The sequence below is a fragment of the Nannobrachium achirus genome (assembly GCF_963921795.1).
Source record: "Nannobrachium achirus genome assembly, chromosome: 7".
Classification (NCBI taxonomy): Eukaryota; Metazoa; Chordata; class Actinopteri; order Myctophiformes; family Myctophidae; genus Nannobrachium; species Nannobrachium achirus.
Genome location: NC_137816.1, coordinates 16,607,723 through 16,628,392, shown reverse-complemented (window position 1 = coordinate 16,628,392; position 20,670 = coordinate 16,607,723). Strand labels below are relative to the sequence as shown.

At 42.0% G+C, this 20,670-nt stretch overlaps 1 protein-coding gene across 1 annotated transcript in view; it reads left to right on the top strand.

Annotated features, from left to right (window-relative positions):
* The window catches only part of LOC308288605 (CUB and sushi domain-containing protein 1), an 803,860-nt gene that overhangs the window by 649,906 nt on the left and 133,284 nt on the right, over window positions 1-20,670 (top strand). The window contains 6 exon segments of the mRNA XM_080730076.1: window positions 1,909-2,027; window positions 5,412-5,481; window positions 7,637-7,753; window positions 8,930-9,139; window positions 14,736-14,924; window positions 17,501-17,678. Coding sequence (XP_080586202.1) covers window positions 1,909-2,027; window positions 5,412-5,481; window positions 7,637-7,753; window positions 8,930-9,139; window positions 14,736-14,924; window positions 17,501-17,678 — 883 coding nt within the window.

Here is a 20,670-nt window from a genome sequence, read left to right as displayed (position 1 = left end):
AAACAAACGGTTTTGGACATACAAGGTTTCCACCCGACAACGACGAAATATAACTCATGTAATTGGCCCACTGGCTTGTCACTTGTCATGATCTGAAATGGCAAATCTTTGAGTAGCAGCAGCGCTATAGAGAGAGATCTCTCTCTATAGCGCGCAATGAGGGCCTCTCCAACTCTTTTTCCCAGGCTGAATCAGGGGCCCAGCACGTCCTTGGATGTTATAGTACAGTTGCAGTGCATACGGTAAACCACTCATCACAAAGACAAATGCACATTTGAGAGTTCGGCTGTGCAAAAACCACAGGCACTGGTCTACAGAGTGCGGAAAATAGTGACACGGTCAGATGAGTCACCACGTTCTCCTCCAAGTGGGCGAGTGCATGAGAGACCAGAGAACGGTACAGAGAGCTGAATGCTTGACCCAGACAGCGAGGTGGTTTTCCTGGCATGGTTTGGCTCCACTTGTCCCCTCAGATGCAAGGGTCACTGCAAATCAATGCAAAGTTATTCTGATTTATCATCTTTAACCTATGAACAGATTAAACATTTCTAGCCGGGTGGGAGTGGTCTCTTCATGCTTGTTGTGTTGACAAATCTGACCAGATGTTTGTATTAGAAACAAAGACAAACATTGACTGTTCATTCTCTGTTTAGTTCGTTTTTCAATCATTTCAGCTAGTTTATTTTATTCTATTCTGTTTCAAAGTTTGATGTAATAAACACCACACACCAAACACACTATTTGATAAAGAATACGTTGTTGACAAACTTACAGTACAGTACGTTGTAACTTTTATCACAGTAGGAATATACAAAGTAACTTTCACATACTTGTAATGTAAACTCATTTTATCATCCTATCATCGTTTTGGATAATAACAATATTGGTTACTTTTCAAATCGGTGTAAATACAAACACAAACTATTTCAATATTCATATTTTTAATTCAGGCCTATTGCCCATTAACAGACTTTGACTTCACTTGAATGTGAATATTCGAAAAGCACTATTCTTAAAGCTGAGCAAAACAAACAATTGACTCTGACAAGCCAGCTCCATTAAGGCCCACTCAGCAGAATTGTAATAGCATCTGACCGTGTAGCAGTGTTATTATCATATTTTATAGCTATATTAAATGCATAAAAATTATGGCCATGAAATTCCACTCAACAGTAGTGTGACCAGTAGGGTAAGTAGTCACATTACTGCATGTTGTTAATGTTGTGCTGATCTGAAACCCAGTTAAATGACTTTATGATTGCAGCAATTATAAACACATTCATCATTTAACTGTATACTGTACATGATTACCCCAAGGTTATTTTCCGCCCCATGGCACAAGTTTGCCCAAGGAAGCTTTAGGGAAGTTTCATGCAGCAACAGACATGTTGCTAGCGGTTAATGCGGTCGAACCATCACATTAACCTTACCTAGCTAACCCTGACCTAAAATTGGCCATAGCCCACTTTAGAAAGTACCAGGGAAAAAGTACAAAGCACAAGCTCACTGTTAACAGGGGGATTTAGTTTAAGAATGTGTAAAATACAATATCAGATAAAGCTTTGTGGTATACTTTGCATGTTTGTCTGTGTATTATGAGTCCAGGGTTCAGCTTGTAAATAACAAAAACAAAACTGAGTTTTGTTAACAACTGTCCAGGGAAATTGGAGGAGGCTGGGATTTACATTGTGTTCATTTTCAGACAATCACCATGGTTATTGTTGACAATAATTGCAGTTTTGATGGCGAGGCCCAAGCATATTGTGTTCTACACCCCTCTGGCCGACCTCCAAAGCACATGGCCAAAGCCAATGTTAAAGCACAAATAGCATGTATGTATATTAATAGCACAAACATGCAGTAGTGCATGGGATACTAATAATCTCTCTTTCTTTTGTTTTGCTATAGCCGTTGGTCTTACCACCTGTCCTGAGCCGATGCTTCCAGCCAGTGGCATTAAATCGGGAGACAGATATATGGTCAATGAGGTTGTTGCCTTCAGCTGTGAACCTGGGTATACACTACAGGTAATTAACAAAGACAAACACTTTTCAAACAGACATAAAGACACACACACATATACGGTATTCATGTATCTACATGCATATGTGTCAGTGAGGTGTTGACTTTCAGCCTTGAGCGTACGAATACAATTGTTTCACAAATGTCCTCTTCCATGCCTTTTTGGTATGGGTGGGTCCCCCCACCCATACTTACCTCCAGAAATCCAGGCCCTCCAGCAGTGGACGTCGTGGAGGTGGTGTGGCCATTATTTATAATTCTATTTTCTCCTGCACTCCCATCTCATTCGGAGATTTTAATTCATTTGAGCACTTGGCCATCTGCTTCAAGCAACAGTCAACGTTGTGTATTCTAGTTTATCGTCTTCCTAAACCCAACACCTCCTTTATCACAGAATTTTCGGATCTTTTATTACTCGCCATGCCTAAATTTGAGCGAGTAATTCTGCTGGGTGATTTCAACATTCATATTTGCTGCCCCAATAACACCTTAGCCGGAGATTTCACCACTCTTGTGGAATCTTTTGATTTCTATCTTCACCCTACCCTACTGGCCCTACACACGACAGGGGACATACACTCGACTTGGTATTGTCCTCTGGGGTAAACATCTCAAATCTAGAAACCAGCCGTTTGGGCGTATCGGATCATTACACCATTGCTTTTAATGCACTGAATTCCCCTCCCCCCATGCCACCCCCAGCCCCTACACACTCTCGAATTATTAACCCCCTAACCGCCAGTAAATTTAGGTCTGTTTTTATTTCCTCTGCATCCGCTCCAGCTGTATTTGACACTACTGACAATCAGCTTAAGTACTTCAACACCATTTGCCAAACCACCCTCGATTCTGTAGCCCCATTCAAAACAAAGTCCCACCTGTCTAAGTCAGCGTCACCATGGCTCAACGACCACACTCGGGCCCTGCGAAGAGATCTGAGGAAAACAGAACGTAAATGGAAGACCTCCAAATTAACAGTCTTCTATGAAAGTTTAAAAGACCTTCTAAAAGGCTACAACGAGGCAGTTACAGCTGCAAGAGCACTATATTTCTCCAATCTCATCTCCAACAATTACCAGAACTCACGCACCCTATTTAGGACAATTGAACAGGCAGTAGGAGCCCCCCAAAACCCTAACTTACAAGCCTCCCCAGAACGCTGTGATCAATTTCTCAGCTTCTTCACCAATAAAATTAATACCATCAGGTCTCAGTTGACTAACACACAGTCTGTACCAGTAGTGCCCATCTCAAATGCTACAGAAGTTGCCTCCTCATTTGCCTCCTTCACTCAAATATCTCCTGCTACTCTTCTGGACATCATTGGGCACATGAAACCCTCCTCTTGTCCCCTAGACATCATCCCCACCTCCCTCCTCAGAGAGATTTTGCCCACTGTCGCCCCCCACATCCTGTCTGTTGTCAATAGCTCCTTGTCCTCTGGCACTGTCCCTCCATATTTCAAAATGGCTCTGGTCTCCCCATTCCTAAAAAAGCCCAACCTTGACCCCTCCTCGCTGTCCAGCTACAGACCCATATCTAAGCTTCCCTTCCTCTCGAAAGTCCTAGAGAAGGTGGTTTTCACCCAGCTGGTCGACTACCTGAGTGGAAACAATCTCTTATAGAAATTCCAATCAGGTTTTCGTGCTCTCCACAGCACTGAAACGGCCCTCCTGAAAGTCGTAAATGACCTCCTCATGGCGGCAGATTTAGGCAACTCCTCCGTTCTTGTCCTCTTGGATCTGACCGCAGCCTTCGACACAATTGACCACGCTGTCCTCATCGACCGCCTGGAGAACTGTGTGGGCATCTCTGGTTCCGCCCTTAAATGGTTCCTCTCCTATCTGAGCGATAGATATTTCTCAGTTTGCATCGGCGAGTCGACTTCGTCCAAGGCCCACCTACATTGTGGCGTCCCCCAGGGATCGATTCTAGGTCCCATCCTCTTCTCCCTCTACTTACTTCCCCTGGGAAACATTATACGGGCCCATAACATTAATTTCCACTGCTATGCAGACGATACCCAGTTATATTTACCCATCAGTCCTGACAACAATCTCACCATAGCCAATCTCCATTCCTGCTTAGCCGACATAAAAAATTGGATGACCGCTAACTTTCTCCAACTAAACGACACCAAATGCGAAATTATAATGTTTAACCCGCCCAAAGACCCAGCTCCCATAATAAATAACCTCGGGCCACTGCTACCTAACCTACAACCCACAGTCAGAAACTTGGGTGTTTTCCTCGACTCAGACCTCTCCCTTGAAACACACATAAAAAAGGTTGCCCAAACTGCTTTCTACCATCTCAGGAACATAGTTAAAATTAAATCATTTCTGTCCACCCCTGATCTGACAAAGGTCATCCATGCATTTATTTATTCACGCCTTGACTACTGCAATTCCCTCTACTCCTGCCTTTCTAAAAAATCAATTCACCGCCTCCAACTCATTCAGAACGCAGCTGCAAGACTTTTAACTGGCACCAGAAAATTTGACCACATCACACCCATTTTAGCCTCCCTGCACTGGTTACCTATTTCATTTAGAATCGACTTTAAAATCTCACTCATCACGTACAAGGCCCTGTCCGGCCTCGCACCCTCTTACATATCTGATCTACTCGTCCCCTATGAACCGTCTCGTGTTCTTAGATCCTCAGGCAAAGGACTGCTGATCATTCCTACCTGTAATTATATAACTAGAGGTGAAAGGGCCTTTGCTTTCAGAGCCCCAACGCTTTGGAATGCCCTACCTGAACAAATAAGACTTGCTGATTCTTTGCCCCGCTTTAAAACACTGCTAAAAACCCACCTCTATGGGGCTGTTAAGTATGACATCATTTTGTAGGCAGAGGAGAATTTCTGCCCCCAGTTTCCGTGAATCTTTTTACTATTTTTACTATTTACACATTTTTCTTCTCTTTGTTGTTGAAAGGAAAGTGTTAGAATTATACTTTAGTCGTTATTTTTTAGTCGTTGTTTTTTTAAATAGCGAGGGACAGAAAATGCTCTGGGGGCAGATTCTCCTCTGCCTACAAAATGATGTCACGGCTTAAAAGCCCCATAGAGCTGCCTTTAACCCCTAGCACATGTGATTTCACCGATGTTTTTATTGTTCCTTGTATGCTTTTTATATATTCTTATTTTTGCTTTTCTTATTTCTGATGTGTTGTTGCTGTAATGATTCTGATGATTTGCTTGTTTTCTTTGCCGCACCTTCGCTGTCAAGCACTTTGTGACTCTGTCTTAAAAAGCGCTATACAAATAAAGTTTATTATTATTATTATATTTTTGTATTGCTTTATATACTCTGAATAATTCAGCAGGGTTAGTAGTGGTAGTACTGTATGTTCTGTGTAACCTGCTGTGATGTCACTTCCAGGGCCACTCTCATATTTCCTGCATGCCTGGAACTGTGCGTCGATGGAACTACCCTCCTCCTCTTTGTATAGGTAACACACACGCACACACACACATGCATGCACACACCCCTCCACAAAATAATTTCGTTCAAAAATTAGATAAACACAGATCATTTACCTAAAGGTCTGTGGTTCATACACATCAAGTTGGCTTCACCAGATTATTAGGCTTGTCTGTCCTTTTGGCCTGGCCAAGGTGGTGCAATCACATTCTAGCCTGATTTCAGACTCAGCTGAAGCTTGAGTCTGACATTGTGCCCTGTTTGAGCGATTTCTGGAGGGGAGGGACTTTGACGGCACGGATTGATTATTTGTTAAACCCACCCCCTGCGCTAACTGGAGGAGCCGTCATTTCGGCTTCAGAAATCACTTATTATGAACACAATTCCAGATCAGAGAAACAGTCCACTCAGAGAGTGGGTGGGTCTATGGGCTGGAACCAGGCTAATCACATTCCCCAGGGTAGCAAAAAAATAAAAACATACAGTATATAAACGCCAACAACAACTAAAGACGTACTGCTTCTCGAAATCACCCAGACTGTTAATGATCACGCCAGGGTTCACATGCCACACAGATACAACCAAGTCATTTTAATAGTGCAAAATGCTAATTTAATAATATACAGCCAATGTCTGTGACATGGCAACTTCCCTCTGATATAGGCCTATGACATTGGTTCTCAAAGTGGGGTCCGCGGACCCCCAGGGGTCCTTAAGGGAGTTCCTAGGGGTCCCCAGCTAAATGATAGTTAGGAACCAAATGGACCCTTATGGGTATGTAACTCAGAGAGTGTACAAAGGGAAGAACATTTACCTACTTTGATAGATTGGGGTTTCAGAGACAGAAACTACATTTTGGTCCATAGCCTAATGCATGTCAGAAAAGGGTTGAGAATCACTGCTAGAGCTGTAAAAAATATTTTTTTCTGGGTCCCTGGCATATCTTTTCAAATGGGGGTCCACAGGATAATAAATATCAATTCGGGGGTCCTTGATGACGAAGTTTGAGAACCACTGGCCTATATGTATGTGACTGTTTCAGCAGCATGGACAGCAAGGGAGTCTCAGAGTTGAGAGAGAGAAGGGGAAAAAAAGACCCACCCATTCAAGTTGAAATGGGTGACACAAAGCGAAGGCTACCTAATGATTATTCAATAAAGTCGAGATAGAGAGGGAGGGAGAGAGAGTCTATTTCTCCCACGCAATAGCCCGGAGAGGGAGAGAGACAGCCCATTTCACCCACACAATACCACAGCCAGCACTGGGAGGCAGGGTCACGTTTGTACTGCTTCGTCAATATAAGTGGTGCCATGTGAGAAAATGTGAGATAAGCCTCAGACTCCGTTTTTTAGCCCATCAGGTATGGGAGTATTGAACAAACGGGTGGGCCTGTATTCCCGTCTTTCATCGTTCTCGACTTAAAGGAGGACTTCACCACTTTTCAACCTATCTTCATATAATTGGTTGGTCCTCACTAAAAAAATTGCTTTTCTTTTTTGTCTTTTTTTTCAGAGGAGGGCTGTGGGCAGGTCAGAAACCCATCATCTTGTGACATCATCGATTGGGAATCCAAGCTAATAGAAACGGCAGGCTTTCTATTCCTGAAAAGTTGCAATGTTAAAGTGGAAGCCATTGTTCTCGCGATCATAAAAATCTAAATATTTTTTTCAAAAATATTATTATTATTTTTTTTTTTTGGAAAATGATGATGTCACAAGACGATGGATTCGGATTTGGAAGCTCTCCTAGGAGACTTGGACCGAGTAGAAAAAAATTGCGCTATTTTATTATGAACATTAGTGAGGACCTATTATATGAAGACAGGTTGAAAAGTGGTGAAGTCCTCCTTTAAGTGGTGAACCAGGCTGGTCCCAGAAGGGCGCTGGTGTAGTTTGTCAAAATTGTATTTTTTAAATAAAAAAAATAGTGAAAATAACAGATCTACAAGATCAGTTAATACAGTGTTACTGTGAAAGCAGAATATGTTGCTATGCATTATACGGTTGACTTCATAGGTTTAGCTGGTTATCTTGCCATCATGTTTCGTGTGTGTGTGTGTGTGTGTGTGTGTGTGTGTGTGTGTGTGTGTGTGTGTGTGTGTGTGTGTGTGTGTGTGTGTGTGTGTGTGTGTGTGTGTGTGTGTGTGTGTGTGTGTGTGTGTGTGTGTGTGTGTGTGTTGCCAGCTCGCTGTGGAGGGGTGTTGTCTGAGATGAGCGGAGTCATCCTCAGTCCTGGTTTCCCTGGCAACTATCCTGGCAACCTGGACTGCACCTGGCAGCTCACGCTACCTACTGGATATGGTAAAGTATTATGAGATTTAAGTAAGTAAGCCTTGAAGAGCCATGTGGTCCATAGGCCAGGAGCCTATCTCCTGTTTCTATAGCATGAGGCGGCATGATGTACAAGTACATCCCCCAGCCAATGATGTACAAGTACAGCACTATGCTGTACAGTATATGTCGCAGGGACTTATCCCCAACCATTGATGGGATTTAAGGGAGTCTGTAAATGTCATTTCTTTGGCCTTCAGAGAGTGAAGATTTGCTGACTCATGTGCAAACAACATACACACACACACACAAAAAAGAAAAAAAGGAAAACAAAGCTGTATTAGGAAACTTAAATTCAAACAGGCTCAGAAGTATTACATTGTATGAAACAAATGCTGAAGCACTTTAGTGCCGGTGTGTAAAAACATAAGATTTGGTTCTGGTCAAGGTGCCGTCATGAGACATAAAGTACAGTTTTGTGCCCAAGGCATACCAATGGGTATGAACAATTCTGAAGGCACAGCTGTGTTCAGGGGGGCAAAGGTAGAGAGACGCTGATACTTCACTTTCAAAAAAAACTTTTGGTAATTTTATCGTCTAATCAGGCTTTTATGAACACCCTGAACAGTTTTTAAGTTGCTTGATTCAATATTTAGATATTTGATGTAAATGTTATCAGGCCTTCCTCCTCCAGGGCCACTCCCCATACACACCCATGGTAACTTCAAACTCCATTTTAACTATGATAGATTCATTAAAACACCCATTATTTTTTCTGGTGACTCATAATACCTAATACGTGAGCAGGCCGTGTTCTTTTTTTAATAACTTTTATCATTTATTTTTAATAATTCTTTGGGAACATGAAAAAAATTAAATACGAAAATGAATTATAAAAAATAAATGAAAAATGTTATCGAAAAAACACGGCCTGCTCACGTATTAGGAGGGTATAATAATGAGTCACCAGAAAAAATAATGGGTGTTTTTAATGAATCTATCATGGTTAAAATGGAGTTACACTGGGTGTGTATGGGGAGAGGCCCTGGGCCTGGAGGGCCTGATAACATTTACATCAAATATCTAAATATTGAATCAAGCAAATTAAAAACTGTTCAGGGTGTTCATAAAAGCCTGATTAGACGACCAAAAGTTTTTTTGAAAGTGGAATGTCCCTTTAATGACTGTATCGTTTGTATGTTGTAGGAGCTCATCTCCAGTTCCAGAACTTCTCATCCGAGGACAACCATGACTTCCTGGAGGTCAGAGCGGGCCCACAGCACAGCTCGGCTCTCATTGGACAGTTCACTGGTTCTGTGATCCCGCCTCCTCTGCTAAGCACAACCCATTTGACCATCATTCACTTCTACAGTGACCACTCAGAGAACAGGCCAGGGTTCAAACTGACCTACCAGGGTGAGTCCCCTCAGTTCCAAAGGACCCTTCACTGATAGGGCTGTCACAATTATTACATAATCGTCTAATCGTGATTATTTGACATTATCGCAATTATTTTGTCATAATCGTCATAATCGTGAATGTCGAAAAATGTCAGAAATAGTGGAAATAGCAGATCTACAAGCTCACAACGCGTCGCATCGCGACGCGTTGTGAGCTTGTAGATCGGCTATTTCCACTATCAATGTTATTTTTTAAGTAGTAAGTTGTCAAATATGTCAGTAATTTCTTCGTGTATTTAGGTTTTGTGTCATATCTGCCATGTGCAACTTCAAAGCCTAAAAGCCAAACAGAAATGTAATTATCAACGACAAAAACACAATTAAATCGTTAATCGCCAATTATGTGAGTGACAATTAATCGTCATGTAAAATGTCATATCGTGACAGCCCTACCCTTCACTGAACCCCACACCTAAATAGATGTTCTAAACGTTGCCTAAGCTGGCATGTGGTTTGGCACTCTCCTGTCACCTGTCATAGCTGTGTTATTTTGCCCACACAGTACACACACAATCATTTGTAACATTAATAGAAAGAATGGGATTACCACGATAACACAATAGTGACTATGAGCCACGTACCCAGAAAACGGTTGGAAGGTGCAAATCATAAAACAAACAAATGTATACAAACCTGATCTGATGCTTGAAAACTCCTGTCCGGACCGGTTGTAAATGATATTGACATTAAAGTCAATTGATTTAGATACTGTTTCTCCCTCTAATATGTCCCTGTATTTTTAGTTTATTGAAATAATGTCATGCCCATTTTTGCCTACTGTAGGCCTTGTTGACAACATATAGAAGAGATTTTGAAGCTCTTGCTCCTGAAATGATCGATTATTTCTATGGGAAAATCTGTCATATACTGTAAGATGCAAGTGAATGGATGAGGAGCACAGCTTGGCATACCTTGGCCTGGCAGAGTGGAGTGCGTGGGGCTTAGCGAAGGGTCCATTATTAATCAATGAAGATAAATCTTGTCTAATCTTGTACGAATCGATGGACAACACTTTATTTAAATAAGCAGGTTGGTTTATTATGTTTTTTTTTAACACATGACTGAACAAGATTGCCACTGAAATAATTAAAGGAAGAAATAGCAGAAGGCTGCCAAAAACCTTATGGGCAAGAGAGAGACTGCATCTTATTGAAATGATTTTCCGATGACAAAAATGTTAAACCCAACATTTCTAACTCAAATTTTGCTTCTGGGGGTCCCTGGAACTAAATATTTTGAGATCGGGGTCCGTGGCCAAATACATATCATCTTGGGGGTCCTTGACATAGGTTTCTTGCGCACATTTTCACGATTTTTCAAAAATAGCAGATCTACATGCTCACAGCGCGGCACTCGGTGCCGCGCTGTGAGCTTGTATATCTGCTATTTTTCAATAGTTAACATTCATGGGGGGCCCGCAGTGAATCCTTGTACCCAGGGCCCAGAATTTGGTGTGACGCCCCTGGGTGTGTGTACACTGCCCACCATCCACTCTTTATAGCCAGGAAAAACATGCTGCTGGTTAATCGGCTCTGTTGTTATCTATAAAGTGCCAGTTGCATCTTTCAAGTCAGGTGTAGATCTCACTCTTGCTGAGGGGGCTGTTTCAGACCTTTTGGTCACAACAGGCCTCAAGAAGATAAGGGTCACCCAGGAAAACAACTTCTTTACCAAGATCTCTAAGAGATCAATGTGCATGATGCCTACAGTTTATCAATGATCAGTGCACACATTATTTATAAAAAACTGCGTTATATGCTGATTGAAATATACCACACATCTTAGTGCTTAGGGGTGAGAGTGTTTGACTTTCATTGCCTTACTTGGGGTTTGATCTCTAGGTGATAAAATATTATAAAATGGTAATGTGTGCTTCTTCGTCTAGTCCTCAAATAAATGTCAAGTCCCTATGATGGACTGGCATCCTGCCTTTTGTATAGTTCAAGTGCAGGAACATGAAATGTGCTCGTGGCTAATGGGTCTGTAAAAGTACAACTGGACACAAAAATGACTGCCTAGAGGTGGATGTCTGTCTGCTAAGGGCCCACTTTGTGTCTGTGCGAATATAGTGGATGCAAAGTCTGTTTTTGCAGAAATCCACCCCATATATGTAGATTATTTGACAAATATATGGGCTTATGAACTGGATTTAACAGAGACAAATGTTTTACATGTATAATGTATGTGAAACATATTATTGACTGCATTTGTTATTTCCTTGCGAGATCATTTGACATAATCTGCTCTTGACTTGTCTGTCAAATGTCTGTTTGCGGTGCCGTAGATTTATAGTTTGATGGCACTGCACCTCCCACAGGAGGACATCAGTTTTATTGTGTGAGAAATTAAGGTTCCGAAGCTTTTCTTCCATGACAGAGTGTGAACATTACCTGTACACGTACCGTTGCTCTGAGCGTGCTTGCTGATTTGATTAGTCATGATTGACTCAATCTGCAACATACCCACTCAGGGGTGTCGCACCAAATTCTGGGCCCTGGGTATCCACTCGCATTTTGTGCCAGCTTGTAGATCAGCTATTTTTGAAAAATCATCTTGAAAAAAGTATTTGAATATTTCAAATCCTTCTAAGGTTTTTTGAAAAACCTATGTTTCTATGTCAGTGGTGCTCAAACCTTTTCATGTGAAGGACCCCCAAAATGATATGTATTTGGCCACGGACCCCCATGTCAAAATATTTAGCTCCAGGGACCCCCCAGAAGAAAAATGTGTTCGCTTAAAAAATACATATATTCAAAGATTTGCACACATTTTCACGACTTTTCAAAAAATAGCAAATCTACAAGCTCGCAGCGCGGCACTCTGTGCCGTGCTGTGAGCTTGTATATCTGCTATTTTTCACAGATTTTTCACTGATAATATATTCAGTGTAATCGAACCTACCTCACAACTTTGCCAAGCGTCTGTCGCCGCGCCCCTCCCACCACGCAATTGCCAGTTCGCCAGTTTTTCCCCGAAATAGAGCACATTATGTCAGATGGAAAGTGAGACAAGAGTGAGAGACGAGAGTCAATTTGAAGGGGGCGAGTGGGAGTCAAATACTTAAAGAGAAATGGGAGAGAAAGCCATTGGGGGGAAGAGATATGGCATGTGGTGAGTGGTGGTGATGATTGTCCTTTAAATAGACCTGTGATTATGACTTTACACAAGCATGTTCTAACACATCATTATCATATCGCTGTCGGCGGAAAACTTGTATGTCCCAAAACCGAAAATGAAGTGGAGATACAAGTTTTCTGCCAGCGATGATGTAAGTGTGAGACGAGACAGAGAGAGACAGGGAAAGATAAGAGGGAGGGGTACAGATTATTATCGATAGACACACGGGCGCCTACAAATATGGCCGTCCTATTGTGATAGCGACCCCACTTCGGGTAAGGGAGAACGGTGCACTGCAAGCCAGCCCATAGAAAGTCATTGCAATTCAGCTGTGGTTAGCCTAATATTAAAATAATCCTACACGAACTGCAGACTATCTTGATTTGAATAAAAATATGTTTCCAGATGTATGGCCTGACCCTGACAACATATCTTCTTGTTTTCTAAATACATGATGTGTGTCACATTTAATTTGCCACTTGAATGGATTACCCATAATGTTAACAGAGAAGAGGGGGAACGGCAGACAGAAAACCTGTCGCTTTTCAGTGACATCACTGTCTTTACTGCTGTGCGTTTATGAGCGCCGACTTTGAAGATCCCGACCTTTTCAACTACAGAGTGGATTCTCCAGGTTAGTATTAATCCAAAAATAACCTGCAAGACTCCGTTTGGAAAAGGCGAGATGCGATCATTTTCCAAAAATAAACAGCCTAATACATGAGAGACGAGCGTATCTGGGTATAGAAAACCTCAAGGGATTCGTCCATGACGTGTGTACCATGCGACCACCTAAATTTAAGATTTCCAATGCTAGCACTTTTGACTCACAGATGAAGTATATTAAAGTATATTGTAGGTAGTGTATCAAGATGACAGATATGCCACCTTAAAAAGGCAAAATTAAACTCATGGGACACTTTATTAGAACACAAAAAAAATCGCTAATGCCTCAGTAGTCAACCACTGCAATTATGATATTTCACGATGCCTCTCATTGGGATTGCATTGGCAGCTGCAGTTCACCGTTCATCCTTACCCGAAGTCGGGTCGCTATCACAATAGGACGGCCATATTTGTAGGAGCCCGTGTGTCTCTATTTGAGACTGAAACCCTTCAAGAATCGTGGGGAATAAAAAGCTAGTTTATTTGGCCTGGATTCTTCAGTTTGGCTTGTGTGTGGTGGCAATATTGGACTGTCGAATATCGACTCATCATTTCATGACTGTATGGGTTCCATTTACTCTGTACCCACACTATTGTGACACCTTGCTCTAAAAGCTTGTCTTTGATCTCAGTGGTTCAGTATTCTGTATTCCAGGGTGTGGTATGCAGAGGTTAAATACTGCTCAAATATTTTAGGAGGTATTGGAAGGAGGACACAGTGAGAGAGAGAGAGAGAGAGAGAGAGAGAGAGAGAGAGAGAGAGAGAGAGAAAGAGAGAGAGAGAGAGAGATTCAGAATACAATTCTTATCCGCTTCACTTTGATATGGGCAATATCATTTTCCTGTCACACTTGAGACAAGGGATTATTTAATGAGAGCACTATTTAGACCAGTGGTTCTCAACCTGTGGGTCAGGACCCCCAGGGGGGTCCCCAGATGATTAACTCAATGTGCAAAATTGTTTTCTCACTCAAAAGTAAACAAACCAACATTCAGTTTAAGTGTATATAGATGGCATCTGCACATTTCTAAAGTGACAATTAAAGGCCTTTTAAGACCTTTATAATACTTCTAAAATTAAATTTTTTACATTGGCCAAATTGTCAATTGTGAAAAGCCTGATTTAGACAATGAATTCATGGGTTTCAAATGTAGTCCTACAACGGCGGCCATGTTGAGGACCATGGCATAGAACTAATGTTCTACAGTGTAGAATCTACACCAATCAGAACACCTGTGTTGGTCCTCAACATGGCAGGTGTTGTACACTTGAAACCCATGAATATGGTGCAAAATGTGTCAGGGGTGTGTCCGACTCAATTTAGCTAGATCGCCTAAGTGCAAAGGGGTAGCATCAAGCCGAATTAGTCATAGGTGTGTTTTGAGCATAACATACAGTAAATTACAATAATCAATGTCGTCTTACCTACCCTTTAAGAGCTATAGGTGCACTCAGGTACGCTTGAAACCTGGCACATTCGTTGGTTAAATAACAGATTGGAAGACTGTAGAGACCGTAGAGAACACATTTCTGCTGAGGGAAAGTGAGGGTGCAACCGTCAAGCAGCCAAAGTATTTCAGGAGACATTTACCTTCTCATCCGCGGTATCTTGACATAATAAACTTGTCAAATTGCTCATTCTCAGTTTCTCATCTTGCTTTATTTTTAGATGTAAACATACACAGATATGCTTTTCTTTTTTTCTTTCTGATTAAACTATTCTCTATTTCTCTTTCTCTCTCGCCCCCTCCCTCTCTCTCCCTCTCAGCCTATCAGCTTCAGAACTGCCAGGACCCCTCCCCCTTCCCCAATGGTGACATCATCAACAGCGACTACAGCGCAGGCCAGTCTATAACGTTCCAGTGTTATCCTGGTTATGTTCTGATTGGTCATCCAGTGTTGACATGCCAGCATGGAACCAACAGGAAGTGGAACCACCCTTTCCCACGTTGCGAGGGTAAGAGCGGTCCTCTCTGATGGTACCTGGTCTCTTGCAGTTTTATCTCATTGTTTTATTTCATGATTTTTTGTTTTGTTTGCGTTGTTCTATGTCATTAAAGATCAGCACCTGGCCTTTTGCTAAATACAGGACATATCCTGTTTACAGACTCTTTAAATTAGCCTGGTAAACCATGCCGGTCGCGTGAATTCACATTATCATGTCTTCTGCAGACTGGTCTGGCCCCCGGCGCTGCAGAAACCAAAAATTGGAAGAGCCAATCAATGTCTGCGCTTAGGGCCCTGTGATTAACAGACTCATACTGTCCTGTTTCTTTTTTATTACTAGAAGCTCGGCCGCCCTTTGGGCGGCCGAGCGTCTAGTCGGCGCCCTGGCCAACTCGGGAACAATGTAAATAGGGGATGAATGCCCCGCCCTTTAATGCAAACCCCATTATACCTGTTGTCATAGGATCTGTTTTGACCATCTGTTTGTGTGTGTCCATTTATGCCCATATATGGGGATATCTGTCTGTCTACGTCCATTTTATATCCATATATGGAGATCTCTGTAGGACCCGTTTTGACCATCTGTTTGCCTGTGTCCATTTATGCCCATATGGAGTTATCTGTCTGTCTGCGTCCATTTTATGCCCATATATGGAGATCTCTGTAGGATCTGAATTGACCATCTGTTTGCCTGTGTCCATTTATGCTCATATATGGAGATATCTGTATCTGTCTGTCTGCATCCATTTCATGCCCATATATGGAGATCTCTGTATCTGTTTGTCTGTGTCCCTTTATGCCCATTATGGAGATCTCTGTATCTGTCTGTGCCTCCGACTGTGTTGCAGACACAGTGCTGGTTCCCCCTTTAATGCAAACCCCATTATACCTGTTGTCATAGGACCCGTTTTGACCATCTGTTTGCCTGTGTCCATTTATGCCCATATATGGAGATATATGTATCTGTCTTTTTACGTCCATTTTATGCCCATAAATGGAGATCTATGCAGACACAGTGCCGGTTCCGGAAAACCCTGATGTCAGACATCAGAATCGGAACCTTTCGTGCTGGTTCCAGAAAATCGCGTATCGGATCGGGTCGAGGCCGGGCACTGCACTACCTGCTGCGGCGGGGAACGCGTGTGCCGAATTTGAAATAGGGAATGAATGCCCCACCCTTTATTGCAAACCCCATTATACCTGTTGTCATAAGAGCCGTTTTGACCACATGTTTGCCTGTGTCCTTTTATGCCCATATAGGAACATCAGAATACGTAACCATGGCATTTTTTGTTGACTCATGTGGCGTACGTGATGTCAGAGCCTTTTATGAAGTGATGTCACAATGAGTCAGCGCTTGCGCCGATTTCCTCCGGAACAGCCTGATGTCAACAATCAACCCCGCATAAGGAGATTCCGAACGTTTCGCGCCGGTTCGGGAAAACCGCGCGTCGGGTCGGGTCGAGACCCGGCACTGCACTCCGTGCCGCGGCGGGGAACGCGCGTGCCGAATCTGAAGCCGGTGGGACGAACGGTTCTCGAGATACGCGGATTACAGACACACAGACACACACGCAGAGACTTCTCGCATTTATAGATAGATTATTATTGCTTTTTTTCATAAATGTTATGTTATTTGTTATTGTATTTTATTTTTTCATTTTCCAAAAAAATATTCTTAAAAATGCATGAAAAAAGTAATTGAAATAACATGGCCCCCTCACGTCACCAGAACCAAGGACGGGTGTTTTCGATGAATCTATCATGGTTAAAATGGAGTTTGAGCTTATCTTAGTTACAATTGGTTTTTGCAGGAAAGGGGCTGATGAAATGAATATTAAATATCGAAATACTGAATCAAGCAACCTAAAACTGTCCGGGGTGCTCACAAAAGCCTTATAGACGTTAAAATGTAAACATTTAAGGCCCAGATTTGTGCTTGTGTGTTCATAAATAACGCGAGTTTGCAGTAGCTCTTCATGTCCATCCATCAGGCATGAGTGTTACAGCAGAACAGATGCCTTAGATAAGTCAGCAGTGATATTCACATTTGCGTGGTGCCGTTGTGTTGCCAGTAGCAAACCCCGATCTCTACAGAACACTGCTTTCATCTTATCCATCTCCAGTGTTCTTGTATTTACCAAAGTGTTCCCAAACCAGAGCCGGAGACCTTGATGCTAATGGCCAATGGGGAGGTCCAATCTGACCATGTTTTATGGGTTATGTAACTGGGTTGCAAGTACAGGAACTATCAATTATCTTCTTAGCAATTATTCTATTGTTTTTTAGAGAATTATGTTACATTTTCTATTTCGTTTCCTTTCTTTGTCATTAACGAATCAACTACAAAAATGTTTTTGTAAATGTTTTATATTTAACTAAAGCGATTAATCTGCTTAACCACTTATGCCCTATTAAAAAAAATGCTAAATTAGAAAAAATTACAGATTTACCAGTGCACAACATGTCGGCTAACTTTTGAAAATGTATTATTTTACAGATTGTTATAATTATTTATTTATAATTTATTAGATTGATTAGTTCAATTAACACCCCTAATGTTAACATTGTTCCTCTTCTTTACAGCTCCATGTGGCTATAATGTTACGGCTGAAAATGGCACCATCTATTCACCTCAGTATCCCAATGAATACCCCAACTCCCAGGACTGTACCTGGCTCATCGCCGTTCCTCACGGACATGGGATTTATATCAACTTTACCTTACTGCAGACGGAGCCTGTCACTGATTACATCGCTGTCTGGTAAGTCACATACACAGTGCGCGCACTACATCTTAGGCTGCATTCACACTAAAGAGTGATATACCCTTTCCTTGTCTTAGGGGAGTGAGGGTGGGAGAGTGGAATCCAATTCATTCCCTATGGAAGTCACATGGTTTCATGCCTCTATCAAGCCTCTTGAGGTAGGGCGTTGTCGCTTTAAGCCAAGAGGCTTGGGAATGAATTGGATTCCACTCTCCCCCCTTCAATCCCCTAAGACAAGGAGAGGGCAGGTGACTTTACTGGGTGTAGGAAGCCTCAGAGGCAAATATTGTACCTTTTACAATGATTTTGATTATTATCACAAAACATAGGCTACATCAACTGCTTCAGCCTTATAGCTATACAGTATACATTTCACAATTTGTCGCAATGCGACACATTGTGAGCATGTAGATCTGCTATTTTCAAATAGATATTTATAAATGTTATAAACCTGTGAAATGGCACATTCTGCATACATGGTTGCTGCATTGCAGTATTGATACTTTTACTTAAGTAAAAAATGTGAGTACTTTTTCCCACCTTTGCGTGCGCAGTCTGCACACACACACACACACACACACACACACACACACACACACACACACACACACACACACACACACACACACACACACACACACACACACACACACACACACACACACACACACACACACACACACATCCATGTGCAAACACACAAGCTAATTGCAGTGTTCTCCCGCCACTCCATCCAGTCTCATCTTGGGCGCATCATGTCCAAGTAGGTTAAGAGTGTGACTCATAATGTGGTCTCTGTGAGAGGACTCCGACCTTCTCCTTCAACGGTCAAGTGACGAGGGCCGTACATTAATGAGTCCTCTGGCTAAGGAACATTACCATAATTAAAGAAGCCACTTCACCCATTTTCAACCTTATCTTCATGTAATTGGCCCTCACTAATGCTCATTATAAGATGGCACCGTTTCTGTCTGCGTCTTTCTCATTCGCAGACCTTGAAAAGGTCATTCATGCTTTTATTTCATCATTTTCATACCAGTGCTTCTCAAGCGTTTTCATGTCAAGGACCCCTAAATTGATAATGTATTTGGTTGTTGGCCGCCACTTGAAAATATGTTGTACCCGGGAGATAAGAGAAGAGAAGATAATGTGTTAAAAATGTTCAAGATATTTCAAAAGGTTTCAAAAATGGCTGATGAATAAAATAGGGTTAAAGTGGTTAAACAGATTTCCATCCTTTATTAACACATTTAGTTGGGGAGCAACTGAAACCACCTCAAGGACCCCTGGGGGACCCCGGACCCCTTTTGAGAACCACTGGTTTATGCTAAACAACTATGACTCCCTATCCTCAAGGATCATATTAAAAAAACACACAGTGTGAAGTGAGAGGTGCAGATGATGATGATAGACCCAAATTACATTGCAAGTAACAAGAAAATCTTGTGAAACAAATTTCGCCACCCAATCATCAAGGACGATGATACACGAAAAAAGAAGAAGATTATATTGTCCAATCAGAAAAGGGACATACTGTTACGCAGTGTTGGGCAATATTACTTAGGAGAGTAATCGTTACATATTACTTATTACTCCTTGGAAAAAGTAATAATATTATATTACTTATTACTTGGAATCAAGAGTAATATATAATATATTAAGTTATATTACTTTTTTCTTTTTTTTTACCCCGCAAAAGAAAAGAGATGTAGGGTACAATGACACAATCTGTTTAGCCAGCTCCTTTTAGAACAGAATCCAATTTATTGGAAAAATAAGTCTCCAATCAGCCAAACAAGCTTTATTTGACAGCTGTGATCAGTGCATTTACCAGACATTTAAAACTGTCAGTAATTTTGACCCTAGGCTCTGTATGGTCTTTAACTCAGAATAAAGGATATAGGCCTAATCAGAAAGCAGCCTACTTTATTAGGAGTATCTGTAAGTTGAAAAACAATCCAGCACCACGGAGATGAAGAGAAACTACTTCTCCCTGTGTGTCGTCGTGTGTAAATGAGAAGAGGAGGGGCTCACTGACCGTCTCTCTCTCTCTCTCTCTCTCTCTCTCTCTCTCTCTCTCTCTCTCTCTCTCTCTCTTCAGTGTGTGTCTCTCTCTCTCTCTCTCTCTCTCTCTCTCTTCAGTGTGTGTGTGTGTGTGTGTGTGTGTGTGTGTGTGTGTGTGTGTGTGTGTGTGTGTGTCTGTCTGTGTGTCTGTGTGTGTGTGTGTGTGTGTGTTGCGACGCAATCTACAACTCGCTGCGCAACTCTGTGTCAAGTTGACTTAGGCTCTCAGAGAACATCAAAAGAAGTTAACGACCGTCAATTAAGCAGCTGCATGCGCTGCTCTGAGTGCTCTCCTCTCCTGCCAGCGAGGCACGAGTAATATAGTAACGAGGCGTTTTTTGGGCGGAGTAAAGCGTTATATATTACCGTTTTTGACAGAGTAATACCTTACACTACTCGTTACTGGATAAAGTAATAATATTACAGTAATATATTATTAGTAATTCGTTACTGCCCAACACTGCTGTTACGTAATAAGTATTTGATGGCCTCTCGATTTTGCATGGACATACACACATGGACATGCACACAAAGCCACGTATTGTAACGATGAGCACCGCTCAAAAAATAATAATAACAAAAATCCATTCTCCAACTGGTGCAAAAGTGACACGCTTTAACCAATTTTATGAAACGTGACCACATTACACACATCCTTGCTTCTCTTCACTGGTTATCTGTGAGTTTTGGAATTGAATATTAGATTTTACTGATGACTTCTAGCCTTGGCTAGGCGTTGGCTTTTAGACATGCTGCTCCAGTATGAGCCTGATCACAGCACAAAAGTATTACACGCAAGCAAGTACGTACACACACACACACACACACGCACACTACAACATTTACTTCTATTCAGCGCCGGCGGGCCGTATACGCAGACTACGCACTCTGCGTAGGGCCCCGCCGACCAAAAAGGACCCCCACC